Below are 22683 nucleotides of genomic sequence, written 5' to 3' on the forward strand. Positions count from 1 at the left end.
GGTATAAAACATTGATGGAAGAAATTGAAGAAGATACAAATGGGAAGCTATTTCATGCTCATAAATTGGAAGAACCAATTTTGTTAAAATGTCTGTTATGCAAAGCAGTCTACAGATTTAATGCCATCCCTCTCAGAATACCAGCTACATTCTTCATAGAACTAGAACAAATAATACGAAAATTTGTGTGGCGCCACCAAAGACCCTGAAAAGGCAAAGCAATCTCAAGAGAAAACAAAGCTGGAGGGATCACAACCCCAGATTTCAAGATATACTACAAAGCTATAGTGATCAAAACACTATGGTAGTGGCACAAAAATAGACAAATAGATCAATGGACTAGAAGAGTATGGTCAGTTAATCTATGACAAAGGAGGCGAGAATATACAATGGAGAAATGACAGTCTCTTTGACAAATGGTGCTGGGAAAGCTGGACGACATCATGCAAAACAATGAAGTTGGACCACTTTCTTACACCAAACAGAAAGATAAACTCAAAATGGATTAAAGACCTGTGAAACCTAAAACCAAAAAACTCCTAGAAGAAACCATAGGCAGTAATTTCTTTGACATTAGCCATGGAAACATTTTTTTAGGGTTGTCTCCTCAGGCAAGGGAAACAAAAGCAAAATTAAAATACTGGGATTACACCAAAATAAAAAGCTTTTGCACAACAAGGGAAACCATCATTAAAACAAAAAGACACCTACTGAATGGGAGAAGATACTTGCAAATGGTATAGCCAGTAAGGGATTAATATGCAGGATATATATATAAAGAACTTACACAAGTCAACACCAGATAAACAATCCGATTAAAAAATGGGCAGAGGACTGTAGAAAACAGTATGGAGTTTCCTCATATAGTTGAAAACAGAACTACCCTATGATCCAGCAATTGCACTATTAAGTATTTACCCAAAGGATACAAAAATAATAATTTGAAGGGATACATGCACCCCAATGTTGCGGTTGCATTATCATTATAATTGTTGCATTATCAACAATAGCCAAATTATGGAAAGAGCCCAAATGTCCATCGACTGATGAATGGATAAAGACGTGGTGTGTGTGTGTGTGTGTGTGTGTGTGTGTGTGTGTGTGTATCATATATATATTAGAATATTATTTAACCATCAAAAGCAATGAAATCTTGCCATTTGCAGCAATGTGGATGGAACTAGAGAGTATTATGCTAAGCAAAATAAGTCAGAGAAAGACATACCATATGATTTCACTCACATGTGGGGTTTAAGAAACAAAACAAATGAACATAAGGGGGTAAAGAGAGGCAAACCAAGAAACAGACCCTTAACTATAGAGAACAAACTGATGGTTACCAGAGGGGAGAGGGTGGGAGGATGGGTGACATAGGTGATGGGGATTAAGGAGGGCACTTGTGATGAACACCGGGTGTTGTCTGGAAGTGTTGAATCACTAAATTCTACACCTGAAACTAGTATTACACTGTATGTTAACTAACTGGAATTTAAATAAAAACTTGAAAAAAATAAAAAAATGGGCAGAGGACTTGAACATACATTTTTCCAAAGAAGACAGACAGCTGGCCAACAGACACGTGAAAATATGCTCAACATCACTAATCATCAGCAAAATTCAAATCAAAACTACAGTGAGATATCACCTCACACCTGTCAGAATGGCTAGAATCAAAAAGACAGGAAATAATAAGTGTTGGCGAGGATGTGCAGAAAATGGAACCCTCCTGCACTGTTGGTGGGAATGCAAATTGGTGCAGCCACTGTGGAAAACGTTATGGAGTGTCCTCAAAAAATTAAAAATAGAATTACCATATGATCCAGTAATGCCATACTGGGTATTTACCCAAAGAAAATGAAAACACTAATTCAAAAAGATATATGAGCCCTTATGTTTATTGCAATAGCATCATTTACAATAGCCAAGATATGGAAGCAACCCAACTGCCCATTGATAGATGAAGGGATAAAGAAGATGTAATATATGTGGCTGAATTATTCTTATAAAAAAGAATGAGATCTTTGAGATCTTGCTGTTTGCAACATGAATGGACCTAGAGTGTATCATGCTAAGTGAAATAAGTCAGTCGGAGAAAGACAACTATCCTATGGCCTCACTCATATGTGGAATTTAAGAAATAAAGCAGACAACAAAAAGAGACAAAAAACCAGACTCAACTCTAGAGAACAAACTGGTGGTTGCCAGAGGGGAGGGGTGGGGGGGAGGGGTGAAATAAAGAGGATTAAGAGTACGCTAACTTTGATGAGCACTGAATAATGTATAGAATTGTTGAATCAGTGTATTGTGCACCTGAAATTAATATAACACTGCAGGTTCATTATACTTCAGTTTTAAAAAATGGACATAGGATCTGAATAAATAAAGATGTACAGATGACAAAAATGCATATGAGAAGATGCTCAACATTTATCATAAAAGAAATGTCATCAACATTGGGAGATGGGGGTGGGTGAGTTGATGTGGAAGTGAGAGTGACTGCTAGTGGATATGAGGTTTTCTGGAAGGTGATGAAATTTTATCATGGTGATGGTTTGGGAATGTACTAAAAACCATTGGATTATATATTATAAATGGGTGAATTATATGGAATGTGAATTATATCTTGAAGTTGTTATAAAAAAAAGCAGCGTGTATGTATACACACATACACAAATCTCAATGAACTGTTTCTATCACCTTTTAGAATGAGTTAACTATGCAACACACATTGACAATACCAAGTGCCAGTCAAGGTGCAGAGCAATTGGAACTCTTATATCGCTGATGCAAATTCCATTTTGGAAAGCAGTTTGGCAGTTAGCTTTCTAAGTTAAGCATACACCACGCTACCCATCTATCCTACTGCATATTACCAAAGAGAAATGAACAGTTCTGTTCACACAAAAACCTATATGTGAGAGTCTGTAGTTCCTTTATTTATAATCACCAAAAGCTATAATAAGCCCAGATTTCCTTGAATGGGGAGTGAATAAACAAATTGTGGTTCATCTATACAGTGGAGTACTAAGCTGAAGAGGAGTGGAGAGGAATGAACTAGTGATCCATCTAAGAACATAGGTCAATCTCCAGATGCATCATGCTAAATGAAGGAAGCTACATACTGTATTGATTCCAATTATATGACACTTTGGAAAAGGCAAACCTGTGGAGAACTAATTGGTGGTTGCCAGGGCCTGGGGTTAGAGGGAGTCATTGAATGCAAAGTGGTATGAGGAAGTTTGGCGGATGTAGGAACTATTCTCTATCTTGATTGTAGTCATGGTTATACAACTCTTAAGTATTTGTTAAAACTTACAGAACCGGTTACTAAAAAGGATGACTTTTTACTGTATGTATTTTTTGTTTCTTAGTTTTAAGGATTAAATAATTTTACCTTAGGTAAATTATTTCTGTGTTTTTCATAGGTATTTATTAAGTTGTCATTTTATGTCTGACAAGATTGTTCTGTGTTTTTTTGGTCTTTATATTTTAGTTATTTGTAAATACCTTGAAGGGACATTTTGGCAGTCTGACTAAAGACTTTTCTTCAGTTTTGATTTTATTCCTTTTAAACTTTTCGTTCCATTTCATTTTTGGGTTAGATAGATGCAAAGACATTCAAAAGGGGATGAGTTATTGGTGAACTGTTCATTAAATATTAGGCAAATTAATTTTGTACGACTGACTACTCTTGACAACCTTATAGTATTCCTCAAGGGGGTGTACCGATCTTAATATGTGGTCTCGTGTCTTTCCGGGACACATTGAACGCATTGCTAATGAGCCAAGAGTCGTGTATAGTTGTCGGTGTGTAGTATATGTGGAGGCCTATTTGGAGTTTTTCTGACTACAAGATCCACGTGTCCTTCATATCTCACTCATAGGCAATAAGACCATCAACAAGATGCTCCTGTTCAGGTGCTGGCTGCTTCCAAACTTTCTTCTGTTTTTTTTCATTACCCGGAAGATAGTCTTTGGTCAGGGCCAAATGGATGTTTTGGGCTGAACAGAAGGAAACCATTGTTCTCTCAGTTTTCCAGCCTTGGGGAGCCTAATGACTTCATGCCACACATGCAAGCAGTGTTGAGCACGGGTGCATGCTCAAGAACATCAGCCCATCAGATGTTGTCAGTACTACTCTGTGAGCCGTTTAATTTCCTCCCTGGAGTTAGCAGGGGTCTGTGTTGACTGATGTTACTATCACAGCACAACTGTTGCTTTAGCAGATAATCAATGAAGTCACATAAATGCAGATACCCTTGCCTCACTGACATGTGTACTTTACTGGTTATTTTACTTATCCAGGAGCATTCGTTTAGTGTTCAAAGTACTGACATTCTTTAGAATTCTGGAAAAAAAGTGCACATAAGACAAAAAGAGGATCAATAGTGAGTAAATGTTTGAGAATGAACAGCAACTCAGTAACTCTTCCATGATTTTGTGTGGCCCTCACAACCTCACAATAAAATCTAAACTCCTTACTGTCATTTAAAAGATAATTCCTAATTAGGCCTGCCTGCTTCTCCGGCTTGCTTCCCTCCTTTCCTCAGACCTCACCCTGCGATCTGGTCATACTAGACTTACCTTCGTTTCCTCTCCTGCTCTCCTCTTCACCAAGCTAATCATGCGTCAGGTCACAGAGTGAGTAGCATGCTCTCTGGGGAACCTTTGCTGGTTTTAGTGCCTAGGTGTCCTCCCACAGAAGCCTGAACTTGTGGCATTTACCGCACTCTACTACTGTTGCTTATTGAATTACCTGTAAGCTCCTTAAAAGCACGGCCTTATCTATCTTCCTTCCTTCCTTCCCTCCTTCCTTCCTTCATTTTTTCCTTCCTTCCTTCCTCCCTTCCTAAGATTTTATTTATTCACTTGACAGAGCGAGAGAGCACAAGAAGAGGGAGGAGCAGACTCCCCACTGAGCAGGGAGCCCGATGCGGGGCTCAGTCCCAGGACCCCGGGATCATGACCTGAGCCGAAGGCCGATGCTTAACCCACTGAGCCACCCAAGTGCCTCAGGGCCTTATCTTTCTTGCTAACCTTGGTATTCCCAGGATAGTGCCTGGGATGTTACATACTTAACCAAATTTTCTAAAATTGAAAGGACAAAGGGGCCTGTCGTGACCGTAGTGACCTTATCAAGTGTTCTGGTTAGCTCTTTTTCTGTTTGTGATTATTTTTAACCCATTTTGTGACTGTGAAAATACCGAGAGTGACTTTTTTTCTCATACCTCCTCCTTCAATAAGTTACTTAACTTCTCTGGATTCAGTTTGTTAATCTGTAAAATGGGTCTAATAGTTGATGCAGGGTTGTTGAGAGAATTAAAGAAGTACCTGAAGGCAAGCAATGGCTTCAAATATGTGACTCCGAGGTTCTTGCTCTCTCTTGTGCAAACAGAAGGTAGAGGCAGGGCTCCTGGTAATATTGCTCTGGTGACTAGGCCTTAATTGTCCTGAAAGGTGATTCTCTTTGACTCTTTTTCTTTTTCACTTTTCCTCTAATAGTGTCTCAGTCGTGAAGAAGGTATTGAGTGGATCAAAAAAGAAAGACTTCCAGCATTTCTGGAAAGCGATTGTTACTTTGAATACAGGTATTATAGTCCCATCAACAAGCCTATTTTTTAATTGCCTGGGTTTTTTTTTTTTTCATCTAAAATCATTTTTCCATACTTTCTTGATAAAATCACATACTTTTAAACCCACTGGAGTTTGTATCCCACCTGCTATAGTATGTGAGTGATAGAGCATTTGTAAAAATCACTTAACTTTTCCAAAGAGGTCTCAAAGAAATAGTGCCTAATAAATGTATTTCAGTTGTGCTTCTTAGATCATTTTGTTTTAAAAATTATCTACTTGTGATAATGGTATTTATGTGCAGGCTGTTAAAAAACAAATATAAGTATGTCATGAAAAAGAATGTCATAGTGGACCAAATTTTTCTTGTATGTTTCCTGACTTTTAATGTGTAAGTACCTAAACATTCTGAAATTTTACTAAAATTTGACCTATACTTAGAAGCACCATATTAAAAATCAAAGTAAAATAAATTAAAACAGAGTAATTTTTAATTAGTATTTCTGTGAATAAGCCATTAATTTTAGCAGATCCTAAGAGAATCATTGTGCAGAGTGAGGAGATGGACTTGAAAATAAAATAAAATTTTAGCGTTTTTTTTCCCCTGAATTCTACCATATTTGAAACTTATTTCAAGTTTGTATGTTTTCTGAACTGCAGATTAGCCAAATTGGTCTCACAAGTAAGATGGAGTGTATCAGGCATGAACATCACACTCAATGCAGATTTTTCCCCCTGGGTCCTGAAAAAACCAGCCAGTCCACCACCACCTGTTGTTGATGAAGAGAATGTTATCATCATGAAAAAGTTCTACATTTCTCTTGGCGAGGTAAAAGTATGAGTGTTACCTCATGACTTGGCATTTCAAGGAGACTTCCATTTTAGGGATAGGAATTTCATTTGTACCACTTGAACAGGGGAAATGACTTCAAGTACTTCTAAGGCAGATTTAGCAAAACATTTTGTGGATTTATGCTGACTCCTTTGCTCTGCACTCTTTCACCTGAAATGTAATTGGTATTATTATCCTCATGTGTACAGAGAACCAAATGCAAGATTGAAGAACATGCTCAGTGTCACCCGGGAATTCAAGGGTACCTTGAATTGTATCCATGGTTTCATTGTTCATTCCAAAATTTTCATTGTTTGGAATCTATAATTTTTGTACAAAATGATGATAAATTGGGTCTTCTCCTCCCCGTTGTTAAGATTATTCCTCAGTAGTAAAATGCATGACCCTTTAACTGTTATCAGATGAATTTGTCCTCCATGAAGAAATGCTGGGTTGTATGAGTGCATTTAAAGAGATCTAACCTAAAATCAAATGTCCTTTTGGAGAGTCATGGTGTAGTAAAAACCATTGTTTGATCTCTGGCCTCTAATTATCAGGTCTTCTTTCTGGGAACGCATTTCCTATACACAACTCTGTACAAAACCAGGAATTGCAAATAAGTGGCCCAAGTGTTGCTGCTCTCCTAGTTTCCATTCATGACAGACATTGCTAATCAATCATGGCAGTTTTCCTGCTGAGCTAGGACTTGGCTCCAAATTCTTTTCAACACAGCCCTCTAGGCAAGCACTTCCAATTGATCAAAGATGTCATACAAAAGGAAAACTATTGCCATCTCTGTTGGAATAGATAGACTTAACCTGTCTTACCTGACCTTTTATTTTCCTGTGTAGTTCCTATTTAGTTTTGTAGTTTGGTATTTCTATCAGTAATATTTGGCAAAAATGTTTGAAATTTTGCCAGTTGCATTATTTCCACTGAGCTAATGCTAGGGATGTACAAAAAGCATATTCTACTTTTCTCTTATGCTTAAAGTATTTATTTTTTCTCTTATGTATTATAGGAATGTCAGGAATGTCATAAAAAATGTACTGATAGTGCAGGTCAGTAAACATACAACAGGAAGAATCAATCTAGGGAAATAAATCTGATTCCTTACATGTAAATTAAATTGAATGTAAGAGAGTAAAATTTAAGCTAGTTTACTTTTGCTGTTTTCTGTGATGAAAAAACTCAATTCTGTCCACTTGATTAATACTTTAACTATCTAATATCTTTTTTTTAAGATTTTATTTTTATTTATTTGTTTTAGAAAGAGAGACAGAGAGAGTGAGGGGTAGGGGCAGATGAGGAGGGAGAGAGACAAGCAGACTTCATGCTGAGCTTGGAGCCTGACACAGGGCTTGATCTCACGACACTGAGATCATGACCTGAGCCAATATCAAGAGTTGGATGCTCAACCAACTGAGCCACCCAATCGCCCCACTAATATCTTCTTAATAGCTTTTGAACTTTGAGGATTCAAAATCCTTTGAGCCCTTAACTCATTTAAATCATGACTGTAGATAAAGATTAATCTTTATGATGATAGCTGGTAATATTTCTTTGAGTCTTCATTAAACATCTAAACACAAACAATTGACTCATCTTTTAAGCATATTAAGTGGACTAGTTACCTACTTTTTTGTCTGACTGACTACTTACTACTTCTCTAATTTTTGCTTTGCAATCCTTTTTGCACAGTTGAAATAACAAGGGCTTTTGTATATTGGCCTCTCTCAATTCCCTAACAGTTCTTCATTATTTTGGCCTTCTCTCTATTCCTCTGCTTGGAATAGAGTAGTCACTCAATAAATACATGTTGAATGAACATATAATAATAAATGACTTGGTTTTATTTTTTTTTAAGATTTTATTTGTTTGAGAGAGAGAGAGCACGAGAGTGCGGAGGGTCAGAGGGAGAAGCAGACTCCTTGCTGAGCAGGGAGCTCTATGCGGGACTCTATCCTGGGACTCTAGGATCATGACCTGAGCCGAAGGCAGTCACTTAATCAACTGAGCCACCCAGGTGCCCAAATGACTTGGTTTTAAAGGAAGTAAAAGAGGGAACAAAAGGAAATTAGAATCTTTTAAAGCTTGTATCCACCCAGGAAACCTAACTTCTAAGTGGGATAGTGACTATATAGGTGGCACTTTTCATTTCTCTCTCTTGATTTTTGGTTTCATTGTGTGGCCCGACTTGCCCTGCTAATTCTGTATCATAGAGAACAATACCTATTCCATTTGAGCCCTGCCTCTTTTGTGAGTATTCCTGAGGCTAAGGGCCAACCTGCTGACTCAGCAGGAGAAAGGAGAAAGGAGAGTAATGCTGGACACTCCCCTCTCTGCTTCTGTTGAACAATCTGGATTATTTTAGAAAGATTGTGAGGATATTACTGAGAGAGACAGGCAGAGGAATTTTCCCAGGAAAGTTGAGAAAAGGGCTTCTCAGGACTGGGGTTCTGGAAGCTGAGGGTCAGCTTGGGAATTGGGTCAGCTGGCTTGAGGGTGCACAAAGCAAAGGAAAAATTGAAGGCTCCATCCAGGGGCAGATGGAGTCAGGAATAAATTTTCAGGGAGCGTACAATCCAAGAAAAGCTGTGAAAACTGAATCTATGGCAAAGGGGCAGTTGAGCTTGGGGAGATTTTCAGTGCTCCTGAGAATAAGTCTGTCATATTAGGGAGGCGTCGTAAAAAACGCTGAGCCAGATCACACAGAATTAGGGGCAGGGAATAATTGGGAAGTTGTAAATGTGGGAGTAGCTGGCAAAGGATGCAGCCAAGAACTGATGAGCCATGTGACTGCCAAGATATGGTGAGGTGGCCTGAATCTATAATGAAGCCGGGAAGTAGGGTTGCATGCCTCCGGTGGAAGAGTGGGGAAGGATTTGATGGATTTGGGGCTCATTTTTACCTTTGGTCATCTAATATCCAGATAATCTGAGTTGAAATTTCCTTCCCATTATTCTCAAATAATGAATTTTTCGTTTCTTTCATGGCATAGTTTTCCCTTTCATATTGCACTATGCAAATTTAATGTTCTAATGACGTGTCGAGGTCTGCGATTGGGAGAACACTGCTGATCTTAATGTTAAACAAAGGTGCACCTTTCTTCCTAGGCCTCCTATACTCAAACAAAAGATTGGTTTGCATTAGCCAAACAGAGTCTGCAAACAGCATCAACGTTTTCATTGCCATCTTGTGTAGTCCACAGCAAACGTGAAACACCGGTTGTTTCATCTGTTTCTGGTAAGCAGAAAGGACAAGAATGATTTCAAAACTCCTCTTTAAATCCTTCGTTATTGGTGTTCTAATCTTCCAGTACAACACATAGTGGTAGGGGAGAAAAATAATCTCCATCCCTACCCGCCCTCCCACTTCACTTTCCACTGTTTTTATTTTTAAAGATTTATTTATTTATTTTAGAGAGAGAGAAATAGAGCAGGGGGAGGGGCAGAGGGAGAGAGAATCTCAAGCAGACTCCCCGTCGAGCGTAGAGCCCACTGTGGAGTTCCATCTCACAACGCTGAGATCATGACCTGAGCCGAAATCAAGAGTCAGATGCTTAACTGACTGAGCCATCTAGGCGCCCCTCTACTGTTTTTTGAGAAGCAACGTGGCATAGGAAAAAGAGAATGGGTTTAGATGGGTTAATGCTTATTAGCTGTGTGACTTTTTAAAGTTATTCCACTTCTTGAGAGCCTTGCTTTTCTTATCTGTAAGATGAGAATAATGATACTAAATGTCTAGAAAAGGCCTGGCCTAGTGCCGGGTCCCTCATAGGCAGTCAGTAAATGTTTGTCTTGTCTTTACTTCCTGTGACAGTTTACAGATTCTTATTATTAAATATTTGAAATTAGGTGGGTGGAACCTTTCTCGCCTCTTGAAAGTGTAGAGTCGTTCATGCAAATTGAGTTTTCCTTCTAAGTTCAGACTTGTTTTTCTCCTTGAAAAACAGATACATTTCTACCGTGGGGAACTTTTGTGGACGATACCAACTTTTCATAGCTATAGGAGGAAACTTCCAGAAATGGGTGTCATTAACATGATATTGCTAGAGGAAAAAAATCTAGCAATGTGATTCAGGAGAGGAACTTAGCAATTCACAAAGTTCCTAATTCTTTTGAAAAGTGTAAGCAACCTCTGAAGACATTAAATCTGGGTTCTCTAGAATTGAACCTAAATCTAGGTAAAGAAGGAAAATAATCTCCTTAATTGCAAATAGCTGAATTTATAGGTTTCTTGCTGTTTCCCCCAAGTAGTAAAGTAGAAAATTGGAGAGCAAAGATAGTGAAAGGGTAGAGACAGGGTAGCAGGAGGGTGGTGAACAGAAATGCAGTCCTTGCTCTCTCCCTCCACTTCTGTGGGATTGAGTGTATACCCAGCATCTTTTCATAGGTTTACAGAAGTCTAGCCTCTTAATTTATTAAAATTAAAATTAAGTCTCTTAATAACTTAGTATCTTCATTTTCAATAAAACTTGTAATAAAACACTTCTAGTTCATTGGGATTTGAAACCTATTACTGAGAAAATGGCCATTGAAGTGGGACACAGATGACAACAGTTTTCCTGCTCTATGGCATTTCAAGCGGTAGATTTGCCATGTGAAATAAAGCACTGACATCAGATATTTCACTGATTTCTAAATAAGGAGAAAATAAGAGCTAAAGACTATATGTCTTTAGAAAAAGTATGAAACAATCCATTTGTATTTGTAAGCCTTCATAAGTACTGTATGCCATTTTGTAATTTTGATGGTAGGTTGTTAAGTATGATGGTAATTGAATCCTTTGGATAAAATAGTGAATTTTTAAAAATTACTGATATGACTCCAGTTCTGATCTGTTCATTGACTGTCTAATTTTATTTTATCTTATAGCATGACATATTAGAATACGTACAATTGTTTAATGTACATATTCTAATTGTTTAATAGATTTGGCCTTTACATATTGACATTCTATATCAGCCTCAAATATGACATTTTAAAAGTGCATAGTGTCTTTTTGAAGATCCTCTGTAATAGGGATGTCAAATATTTCGTTCATCTGCCACCGTTATCCACTTTCATGTCCAAGGAAGACATGGCCAATCCTGTTAGTTTTTTCTCTAGTGGTATCAAATGTGGCTTTAGAACTCCCCCTTATGTACACGAAGTCCCTACCTGTGCCAAACCCACTTACCATGCTGGCTCTGCAACATCTAGTTAATAATAAAAACAACTTTGTATTCATATCTGATCTAATAGCCCTTTATGATTTAATGCAGACAGCTTTATCTTTGATGATGGAATTCACCGGAGGATAAAAAGGGACTCATCTGAAACCATTAGATTAACTTCTCATTTTGAAGAAGAAGACGAAGACATTGGGTCCATCTCTCTACAAGACACTCCTTCTCAAGCCCTTCTGAGAATATACCTTGAGAGGGAACGGGTTACTGATGAAAGCCTTATATTGCATTTCTCAACATGGGAAGAATTTTTAAGATCTTATGTAACCTTTATATTGAGAGTAGCAATTCATCAAATTTTTGATGAGCCACTGATGGAAAGCCCAGATTATATAAATTTCAACAAGGTAACAGAAGTGGTGCTTGAGGAGGGTTTGGAGCCTATCCCTGGCAGGAATGTTTTGTTAAGTGAAACATTTCAAATCACAAATGAAAAGTCAGAAGAGATGTTAGAACAAGCAAGTTCAAAGAGTGAGAGCATTGGACCAGAAACCAGGGCTGATTGGTGTATGTCTCACGAAGCTTATGATATTGGCAATAGAAAGGAGTTTGAAAGATTTAAGAAATTTATAAAAGATACATTAGGAGAGAGATATTGGTCATTATGGATGGATATCGAGAGGTTGAAAGTCCTTAAGGACCCCGGAAGACATCAAAGGTATGTCTAGTTTTTACTTTCAATAGTTTTTTTTTTTTTTTAATTATGGAATATTAGTTTGGGTACCTTAAGTGCAGGCAGAAAGCCTGAAATAAAGATAAAAATGTAATTTATACTTTTAGAAATGAATAATAACATTTATTTTATTGTAATAATAGTGATTTTACTAGTTCTGTGATTTCATAATTTTCAGATACAAATAGTGGCAATTGTTTGGGTTCACATAATGTTTCTTCCCATGGATTCTAAACCTGCTTTCAAATCAATCATTGTCTTATTTTTATAACATTGTAGTGATATATTTTTGTAGAGAAAATAATTTTTCCATTATATAACCACACTGACTTCAGATACCTTATATAAAATGTACCTTATGCCATGGTAAGAGACTGCTGTTCCTAGCAGCCTGCTCAGTTAACAAATCCCATGATCTTTGGTTGGATGCCACTTGGACATTCATATCTGAATAAGATATCTCCTAGATATGCCAGATATCCTCTGGAGAGCCTCCTGGTTGTCTGATGGGTCCAGGTCCTTATTTGCCTATCCCATGTGTTTTAGATTACGGTAAGTCTTAACAACCTTAAGAGGACCCTGCTTTAGGAAGGTTTTTATCCTGTCTGTGTTCTCCTTTCTGCTCTGAAGCAGATCAATACAGTAGATTGCGATTCCCAGGAAGGGTTTGACTGAGTGTATACTAGTAACTGGGTTATTCCACTTATTTCAATGGCGTTCAGATCATAGAGCTCATTTTTGCGCATACTTATAGGATCAGGGGTATTCAAATGGTTGATTATGCAGCCATGACTTGGTGGATCATGGAGTAGAAAGCCACTACCACTTTTCAAGATATATTAAGGAAGTTACATGCAAGCAACCTATATAAATTCTTCAGGATCAATCCTGTCTTAGTTCCTATTGTTGCTGTAGCAGATTGCCACAAATTTAATGGCTTTTATTTTTATTTATTTTTTATATTTCTAGGATTTTATTGACTTTTTAAAAAAGATTTTATTTGTTTATTTTACACAGAGAGAGACAGCGAGAGCAGGAACACAAGCAGGGGGAGTGGGAGAGGGAGAAGCAGGCTTCCCACCGAGCAGGGAGCCCAATGTGGGGCTCGATCCCAGGACCCCAGGATCATGACCTGAGCCAAAGGCAGACGCTTAAGGACTGAGCCACCCAGGCTCCCCACTTTACTGACTTTTAAATAAAGCTCACATAGTATCTTCTTAAAGCCTTTGTATAAATATTAGTGATTTTATTGTAACTTTGATTACATGGAAGATGTATATTAGTATCTTAGTCTTTTAAAGCAACATAAATTTATTCTGTCACCGTTTGGAATTAGGAAGTCTAACATGGGTGGGTAGGGCTACATTCTTTCTGGAGGCTCTAGGGGTGAATTTGTTTCCTTGCTTTTTCCATCTTCCAGAGGTCACCTACTTTCCTTTGTTCATGGCCTTTCTTCCATCTTCAAGCCAGCAATGTAGCATCTTCTTTCTGATGTCTGCCTCTATCTTCACATCTTTTCTCAATGACTCACCCTCCTGCCTCCTTCTTAGAAGGACCCTTGTGATTACATTAGGCCCATCTAGATAATCTAGGATAATCTTCTCAAAATCCTAATCACATTGGGGCGCCTGGGTGGCTCAGATGCTTGAGCGCCTGCCTTCGGCTTAGGTCGTGATCTCCAGGTCCTGGGATCAAGCTCCATGTCGAGCCCCATGTTGGGCTCCCGGCTCAGCAGGGAGTCTGCTTCTCCCTGGGTGCCTCTCCCCCCTGCTCGTGCTCGCTCTGTCCCTCTCTCTTTCTCTCAAATGGATAAATAGAATCCTTAAAAAAAATTCTAATCACATCTGCAGAATGCCTTTGACCATGTAAGATAACGTTCAGAGATTCTGGAAATTAGGACATGGACATCATTGGAAGACCATTGTTCAAACTACCAAAAATACCCTTCTTATTCCCATAATTGTAAGAAATATTTTTATCTCCACATTGGTACTCCTGCAACTCAGTGTTGGTTTTGAAATAGTTCATTACTTGTCTGAAACATTTTAGAAGTGAAAACATTTGGTTTGTTGAATGTCATAGCAATGTGTGTGGATTTGTTTTGTTTTAGACATCTTGAGAAGATGAAAAAATGCTATCTAGTAAGCAATGGAGATTGCTACCTTTCTGCAGAAATATTATCAAAACTTAAACTGCTAGACGCATCTCAGTGGAATGAAGGACACTTAAGAAATATTCAGGCTGAGGTTGTAAAACCCTTACTTCTATATTGGTGAGAAAAATAATGTGAATCAAACTTACTTGCTTTTACTTTTCCTAGGCAAGTTACAAGTTATACTTTTTTGTCTTACCGATTTATAATTTACAGAGATTTAAAATGACAAGATTATTAAATCTTTTGCCTTCCTTAAAGTCAGTCAGAGAAAGACAAATACCATATATTTCATTCACATGTGGAATTTAAGAAACAAAACAAACAACGATTTAATGAATATCATGAAGCAAATACTTATGTAACCACTACATGGGCTGGGAAATAAAACATTGCCAAGACCCCTGAAGTTCCCTTATCGATCACAACATCCTCACTCCCCCTTGGAGGTAACCACTATCCTGACTTTTGTGATTATCATCCTCTTACTTTTCTTTATAGTTTTACCAACCATGTATGCAAATAAATCCTTAAGCATATACTTTTCTCTGTTCTACAACTGTATATAAATGGAATCATGTTGTATGCGTTCTTTTGTGTCTTCTATCAGCATTACATGAGAGAATTGTCTGTAATTGTGTTTAGGAGTTTTATTGATTTTCATTGATGTATATTGGTATTCTGCATGAATATACCATAATTGCTATTTTTTTTAAAACATTTGGGTTGTTTCCTACTTTTCACAATTAAAAGCAGTGCTGTAATGTATATTCTTGTACACATATCCATTTTTCTACAGCAGTTGTATCCATTTATGCTCTCATCAACAGAATAAGAGAGTGCCCATTGTTGTAAATCCATGGTAGCATTTAATATTGTCAAACTTTTAAAATTTTGCGTATGTGTTTTAGTGTGTCATTGGTGTCCTGTGGTTGTAACTGGCATTTCCCTGAGTACTAGTGAGGCTGATAATCTTCTCCATGATCGGTCATTTGGTCATTTGGATTTCAATTTTCATGAATTGCTTGTTTATCTCATTTGCCCATTTTTCTATTGGGATATATATGCACACACATATGTACATACTCACACACACACACACACATCATATTGAATACAGTTTCTTTGATCGTATTATGTGACAGATACCTTCTCCCACCCTCTAGAGCTTGAGAATTAAGTTGTGTGCAGTGTACATGAGAACTCATGATGGAAGCATGAAAAATAGTACAACACCAGTTTATGATTGACTGTGAAACTTATTCCACAATATTTGATGAAGTTACATAGTGGCTAATAAAAAATTAATGCTATGAATGAAATAATAATGCAAGATTAAATTGATAGGGGCATTTTAGATAAGCAGAGACTTATGGGGGTCCATATGAGTATAGTATAATGATGGAAAGCAGAACATTGAGACACTTAGATTTTCTGGCCAGCACATGTATGCTTTATTGGATAAGGATCTTGTAGATATTCCCACTTATTGGTTGACATGAGAATAAGAGGTCATTTTGGATATTTCCAAGTATGCAAGTAAAGGTTCTGAAATATAGTTAGGATGACCACCTAGATCTATGCAGTGTTCTCTCTGAATCTAAACTAATTATAAACTTTGGATTTTCTTCCACTCCCAACCTGTGTTCACATCAGGGGAATATCTGCTTTCCTCCTGTTTTAAAGGGAGGCAGTTTTATTGTTGTTGTTGTTGTTGTTTTTACCAGAACCTGAAATAATAGAGTGAGAATTTGTGTTTGGGCTGTGGCATCAGGGAGAAAACCCGGTCCAAGCTGCAAATAGCATCAGGCCTGACAGCTGGCGTTAGCCCTGTAGCCAATAAAGAGTTAGCCCACCCGCGGCGGGGACAGCGCTGGGGGCTGAGGGGGCGGAGAGGCCGGGCGGGCCCGGGCTTGCGGGCTGGGGAGCGCGCGGCGGACAGGGGGCGGAGCCCGAGCCGGAGCCCCGAGCCGGAGCTGACGTGCGGCGGCCGCACTCAGACCTGGGAGCGCCTGTGCGCGGCCCGCGATTCGCCCCTTGAGGAACCAAGAAAGAGTGTGCAATGAATGGTGACACTCGGGCCGCCGTGGTGACCTCACCACCCCCGACCACAGCCCCTCACAAGGAGTGGTACTTCGACAGGGTGGATGAGAACAATCCGGAGTATTTGCGAGAGAGGAACATGGCACCGGACCTTCGCCAGGACTTCGAATATGATGGAGCAGAAGAAGAGGGTGTCCATGATCCTGCAGAGTCCTGCTTTCTGTGAAGAGTTGGAATCGATGATACAGGAACAATTTAAGAAGGGGAAGAACCCCACAGGCGTGTTGGCGCTACAGCAAATTGCAGATTTCATGACCGCGAACGTACCGAACGTCTATCCCGCAGCTCCACAAGGGGGGATGGCGGCCTTGAACATGAGTCTTGGTATGGTGACCCCTGTGAATGACCTGAGAGGATCTGATTCGATCGCCTATGACAAAGGGGAGAAATTATTGCGGTGTAAGTTGGCAGCATTTTACCGGCTGGCAGATCTCTTTGGATGGTCTCAGCTTATCTACAATCATGTCACAACCAGAGTGAGCTCCGAGCAGGAACATTTCCTCATTGTTCCCTTTGGACTTCTCCATAGTGAAGTGACTGCATCCAGTTTGGTTAAAATCAATATACAATGAGATGCAGTAGATCGTGCAAGTACTAATCTGGGCGTAAGTCAGGCTGGCTTTGTGTTACATTCTGCCATTTATGCTGCGCGACCGGATGTGAAGTGTGTGGTGCACATCCACACACCAGCAGGGGCCGCGGTCTCTGCGATGAAATGTGGCCTCTTGCCAATCTCCCCGGAGGCACTTTCCCTTGGAGAAGTGGCTTACCATGATTATCATGGGATTCTGGTTGAGGAGGAGGAAAAAGTATTAATTCAGAAAAACTTGGGGCCTAAAAGCAAGGTTCTTATTCTCTGGAATCACGGGCTCGTGTCGGTCGGAGGGAGCGTTGAGGAGGCCTTCTACTATATCCATAACCTGGTGGTTGCGTGTGAGATCCAGGTTCGAACTCTGGCCAGTGCAGGAGGGCCGGACAACTTGGTCCTCCTGGATCCTGACAAGTACAAAGCCAAATCCCGTTCCCCGGGGTCCGTGGCTGGGGAGGGCACAAGCTCACCTCCCAAGTGGCAGATTGGCGAGCAGGAGTTTGAAGCCCTCCTGCCGATGCTCGATAATCTGGGTTACAGAACTGGCTACCCTTACCGATACCCTGCTCTGAGAGAGAAATCTAAAAAACACAGCGACGTGGAGGCTCCTGCGAATGTCACAGGTTACTCCCTCGTTGGTGACGGGGACCCGGGCACTTGTTCCCCTCTCAGACACAGTGTTCAGAAGCAGCAGCGGGAGAAGACAAGATGGCTGAGCTCTGGCCGGGGCGACGATGCTTTTGAGGAGGGGCAGAATGGAAGCAGCCCCAAGTCGAAGACTAAGGTGTGGACGAACGTTACACACGATCGCGTGAAACCCTTGCTGCAGTCTCTCTCGTCCGGTGTCTGCGTGCCAAGCTGTATTATCAACTGCTTGGTCTGTGCCTACCTTACCGTTCATAGTTAGATGACGTAGAGCAAGTTGGGTAGCTGGGGCTTCGGAGGCTTTGGGAATCCAGCCCCTCTGACCCGGATTGAAAGCAAACCTTCCTCATTAACCTTCTTTAGCCTGAACCTGAATCTGCTTTATGCATCAGCTGTAATTCAAGTAAATCTGTCTGCTTGAAACTGCTTAAAAAAAAAAAAAAAGAGCCCACAGACTAAATACCAGGAGAGCCATCCAGTTAAGTGTGGCCTTGACATTGTGCCAAACATTCTTTTTCCTGGGTTTCTGGAAGTAGTGTTGGTCTGTCATTTATATAAATTGTTGTAAAACTAATTCTTATCTTTAAATGTAAGGCTTGAAAATAGAGCATATGAATCAAAACCCACTTTAGTAGTATAGTTAAACATTATAAAAATGTTTTTATATTTTAAAATGTGAATTTCATCTACCAGTTTTTTTATTATGTTCAGTTAGCCAGCATATAGTACATTGTAAGTTTTTGTTGTAGTGTTCAGTGATTCATTAGTTGCATATAACACCCAGTGCTCATCCCAACACATGCCCTCCTTAATGCCCATCACGCACTTACCCCATCCCCACCCCCCTCCCTTCTGTAACCCTCAGTTTGTTTCCCGGAGTCCAGAGTCTCTCATGGTTTGTCTCCCTCTCTGGTTTCTTCCCACTCAGTTTTCCCTCTCTTCTCCTGTGGTCCTCCACTCTATTCCTTACGTTCCACATATGAGTGAAACCATATGATAATTGTCTTTCTCTGCTTGACTTGTTTCACTTAGCATAATCCCCTCCAGTTCCATCCATGTCATTGCAAATGGTGGGTATTTATCCTTGATGGCTGAATAATATTCTATTGTGTATATTATATATATATATATATATATATATATATATATATATATATATACACCACATCTTCTTTATCCATTCATCGTTGAAGGGCATCTTGGTTCCTTCCACTGTTTGGCTATTGTGGACATTGCTGCTATGAACATTGGGGTGCATATGCCCCTTCTTTTTACTGCTTTAAAATGACCACATATGCATTTTATGTTTATTTTACTAGAAACTGTAAGTTATTTTTAAAAATTCCTTCATCAATATAATAGATATATAGATTTCTTTTTCTTATCAAACAGATAGTAATTTGAATGTAATTTTATTATTTTTTTCCTAATGTATATTGCCTCTTTATATGAGTGAGTGTGATTTCAGGCAGTCGATATATTGTAGAAAAGCATTTTTTTTAAGGCAAGGCAGCAGGAAAAAAGTGGGAATTTTTAGAAAAAGGATTTGGTAAGACTGATAATTGTGAGCATTGGCATTCTAGATTTTGTAGGCTTTCGATTTTTGAGGCTTCTTGTCTAGCTTAATCTTAAATTTGTTTTTCCTTTGATTAGGGCACCAAGATTCTGTGTTACTCATTCATCCTCAGCAAAACATGCTAGTGCTGAACTAAAATTCTGGCACCTCCGTCAAGAGAAACCAAGGAAGGATGTTGACCCATTTCCACAAATGGCAACCCTCTTGCCATTAAGACCTAAATCTTGCATTCCACAGATACCTGTTATGCAGGTTGGGTAGACATTGATACTTTGATTTCTTTATTAAGTTTATGATAAAATATCTATGCTTAGGTTTTGTGCACTAATACTTAAGTTTTATAATAAGCTTTTTTGAGGGGGTTGTTGTTAATGTGCATCCTGCAACAGTTATGAGTTAAGAAAACCCATGGTCTGTTCTCCTCCAAGCAACCAGAATGAGCCTTCAAAAATACATGATCAGGTCACTCATCTGCTCAGAATTCCCTAGGGACCTCCTCTCTCACTCAGAATAAAATCCCAGGTCTTTACACGGCTATACACACCCCTGCTGACCTCCTGACTTCATTTCCTACCGTTCTTCTCGAACCTGGTCTACTCCAACCACACTGGCCTCTCTGCTATTCTTGGAACACACCACGCAAAAATCAGGAAATGGTGCATTTGTTGTCCCCTTCACGTGGAGCATTGTTCTTCCAGATATCTATGCGGCTTGTTCCCTCACTCACTTTAGGTGTGTGTTCCAGCGTCACGTATTGAGAGGCTGTCCTTGACATTTCCATATGAGCACACTCGCATAGGATGGCACAGATGCCCTCCATCATTGCGCAAGCCCTCTGCCGTGCTTGATTTTGCTTGAGAGTACTCATGACCACATGATTAATGTTTATTTTCTTATAGTCTCCTACCGGAATATCAGCGCTTATCCAAAGTGCCCGGCACATAATAGTTGCTTAATAAATATAAATGAATGAATGAATGAGAAGTAGCAACAGCAGAATTAGAAGTAGTGAGTAGTTTTTGTAATGGGGGAGAATAAAATAGTACAAAAAGATAAGGAAAAAGCCAAAAAAGAAAAGAGAAGTTCAACTTTATACAGAAGAAGTAAATAACCCTACATACTTTTAGCCAGAACGTGCATTTCAGGAGTAAAGAGTCTTTAATCCTAATAGCCCTTATTTATTTATTTTTTAAAAAGATTTTTATTTATTTATTTGACAGAGAGAGAGAGAGAGAGCACAAGCAGGGGGAACAGCTGGCAGAGGGAGAGGGAGAAACAGGCTCTCTGCCGAGCAGGAAGCCTGACACGGGGCTGGATCCCAGGACCCCGGGATCATGATCCAAGCCGAAGGCAGACGATTAACCGACTGAGCCACCCAGGCGCCCCTCTTAATAGCCTTTAAATGTGTCACAGAATGTTAAGTGTTACCAGCCATAGTCACACACAACCCCTTCCAAAGAGGTTATTTTATGTTCAGGGTATCTTATTTTAAAAGGTAGAGAGAGTTCTTAAAGTTTGACTTCAACAAGTAGTGTTTGAGAGCTGAAGAGACTTTTCATGTTTTCTCGGTCAGTGGTTTCTTAGCCCTAGGTGCTCATTAGAATCACATAGAGAGCTTTTCATTAAGACCTACTGATGGCTGGGTCCCACCTTCAGAGATTCTGATTTAATTGCTCTGGAATGGGTCAGAATCATTCTGTAAAATCAGGAGGTTGGCTTAGAACTGAGGCTTTCAACCTGCCTGAACATAATTGTCACATTTTGGAACCCACATTTTAATAGGATTGCTAGGGGATCCGTATTCGAAGCACTGCGGTAACCTGGTGGTTCTGAAGCTTCAGCGTATATGCATGAGTCATCCAAAGAGCTTGTTAAAATAGATCCCTGGGCAGGCACCTGGGTAGCTCAGTCGGTTAAGCATCTGCCTTCAGCTCAGGTCATGATTCCAGGGTCCTGGGATGGAGTCCCACATCAGGCTCCCTGCTCAGCAGGGAATCTTCTTCTCCCTCTCCCTCTGCTTCTGCTCTCTCTGTCAAATAAATAAATAATATCTTTAAAAAAAATAGATTCCTGGGCTTCACCTGAATATCTAAAGTCAGGAGATCTGGTGTGGGGCCCACAGATTTGCCATTTTCAACAAGCTTCCTCCCAGGTGATGCTCTTACTGTGGGTTTGAGGACCACACTCTGAATTAGTGTCACTTTAGCACATTAATGATTTCCTATTCATTTTGATATTTTCCTGACCTCCTTTGCACCGTGTGGCTTTTTTCTCTGCCACTTCACTGATAAATCTAATCTTCCCCCATTTGCCCATGTGACCAGTTAATATACGTCTTAGAGGTGTCGTGTTGGGAGCACGTATTCTGATAACATGGAAATGTTTGTACAAATAACATTTGTATGGTATTTGGGAGGTAAGTGGCAAGATAGAGTAAGTGGTGTGGTTAGGGAAAGGAACTTGAAGGAGAGCAATGCCAGAGGAGTGGGGAGAGATTGATCTCAGCCCAGGTCTTGATCTCAGGGTCCTGAGTCCAAGCCCCACGTAGGGCTCCACAACCAGTGTTAAGGTGTAATTTATAGACAGTAAAGTTTACTCTTCTTAGTGTACAGTTTTGTGAATTTTGACAGACATATTCATCATGTAACTGCCATCACAATCACGATATAGAACAGTGCCTTTACCTCCCCCCTCCCCCCCAATTCACAGGGTCCTTTTAGTTTCTTCTCCATCAGGGATTTTCTGGATACTCTTCTAGTTTTCACTCAAGCCAGAAAGGCCTAAAATTCTAACTTAGGCTTTTCTCTGTATAAGACATTTAATTTTTTATTTTATTTTAAGAAAACTTGTTTCAATGTGGTAAAAAACATGTAAAATTTACCACCTTAACCATTTTCAAGTCTACACTTCAGTAATAAATATATTTGCATTGTTGTGAAACAGATCTCCAGAACTTGTTTATCTTGTGGATTTGAAACCACATACCCATTAAACCACTCCCCTTCTCCTCCTGCAGCCCCTGGTAACCACCATTCAACGTTCTGTTTTTATGAATTTGACCACTTTGTATGATACTTTTAATAAGCTCAGCCCCCTGTGGTACCACTCATTTATTGAGTGTTGCTTAATGTCACGCTGTGTTCTGAATGACTAAACAGATGTAAGCCCTGATACCTAGGAAGTTATGTGTAAGCCATACTTAAGTAATTAATTTTGTTTATGGAATTCTTAAAAAAATATTAGTAGTTATTAGGCACCTAGAATGTATATAAGATTTTATTGTTTGATCTGGATAATAAAACATCACAAATA

General features: G+C 39.4%; 1 protein-coding gene and 1 pseudogene across 1 annotated transcript in view; both read left to right on the top strand.

Annotated features, from left to right (window-relative positions):
* Positions 1-22683, top strand: part of RGS22 (regulator of G protein signaling 22) — a 113200-nt gene that overhangs the window by 26721 nt on the left and 63796 nt on the right. The window contains exons 6-11 of the mRNA XM_028111275.2: positions 5503-5588; positions 6232-6400; positions 9520-9649; positions 11670-12291; positions 14417-14578; positions 19449-19623. Coding sequence (XP_027967076.2) covers positions 5503-5588; positions 6232-6400; positions 9520-9649; positions 11670-12291; positions 14417-14578; positions 19449-19623 — 1344 coding nt within the window. The remainder of the gene's footprint in view (positions 1-5502; positions 5589-6231; positions 6401-9519; positions 9650-11669; positions 12292-14416; positions 14579-19448; positions 19624-22683) is intronic.
* Positions 16503-18057, top strand: LOC114214163 (alpha-adducin pseudogene; annotated as a pseudogene).

The sequence above is a fragment of the Eumetopias jubatus genome, unplaced genomic scaffold, assembly GCF_037043125.1.
Source record: "Eumetopias jubatus isolate StellerSeaLion01/CBP00866 unplaced genomic scaffold, mEumJub1_p1.0 scaffold_4, whole genome shotgun sequence".
Taxonomy (NCBI): Eukaryota; Metazoa; Chordata; class Mammalia; order Carnivora; family Otariidae; genus Eumetopias; species Eumetopias jubatus.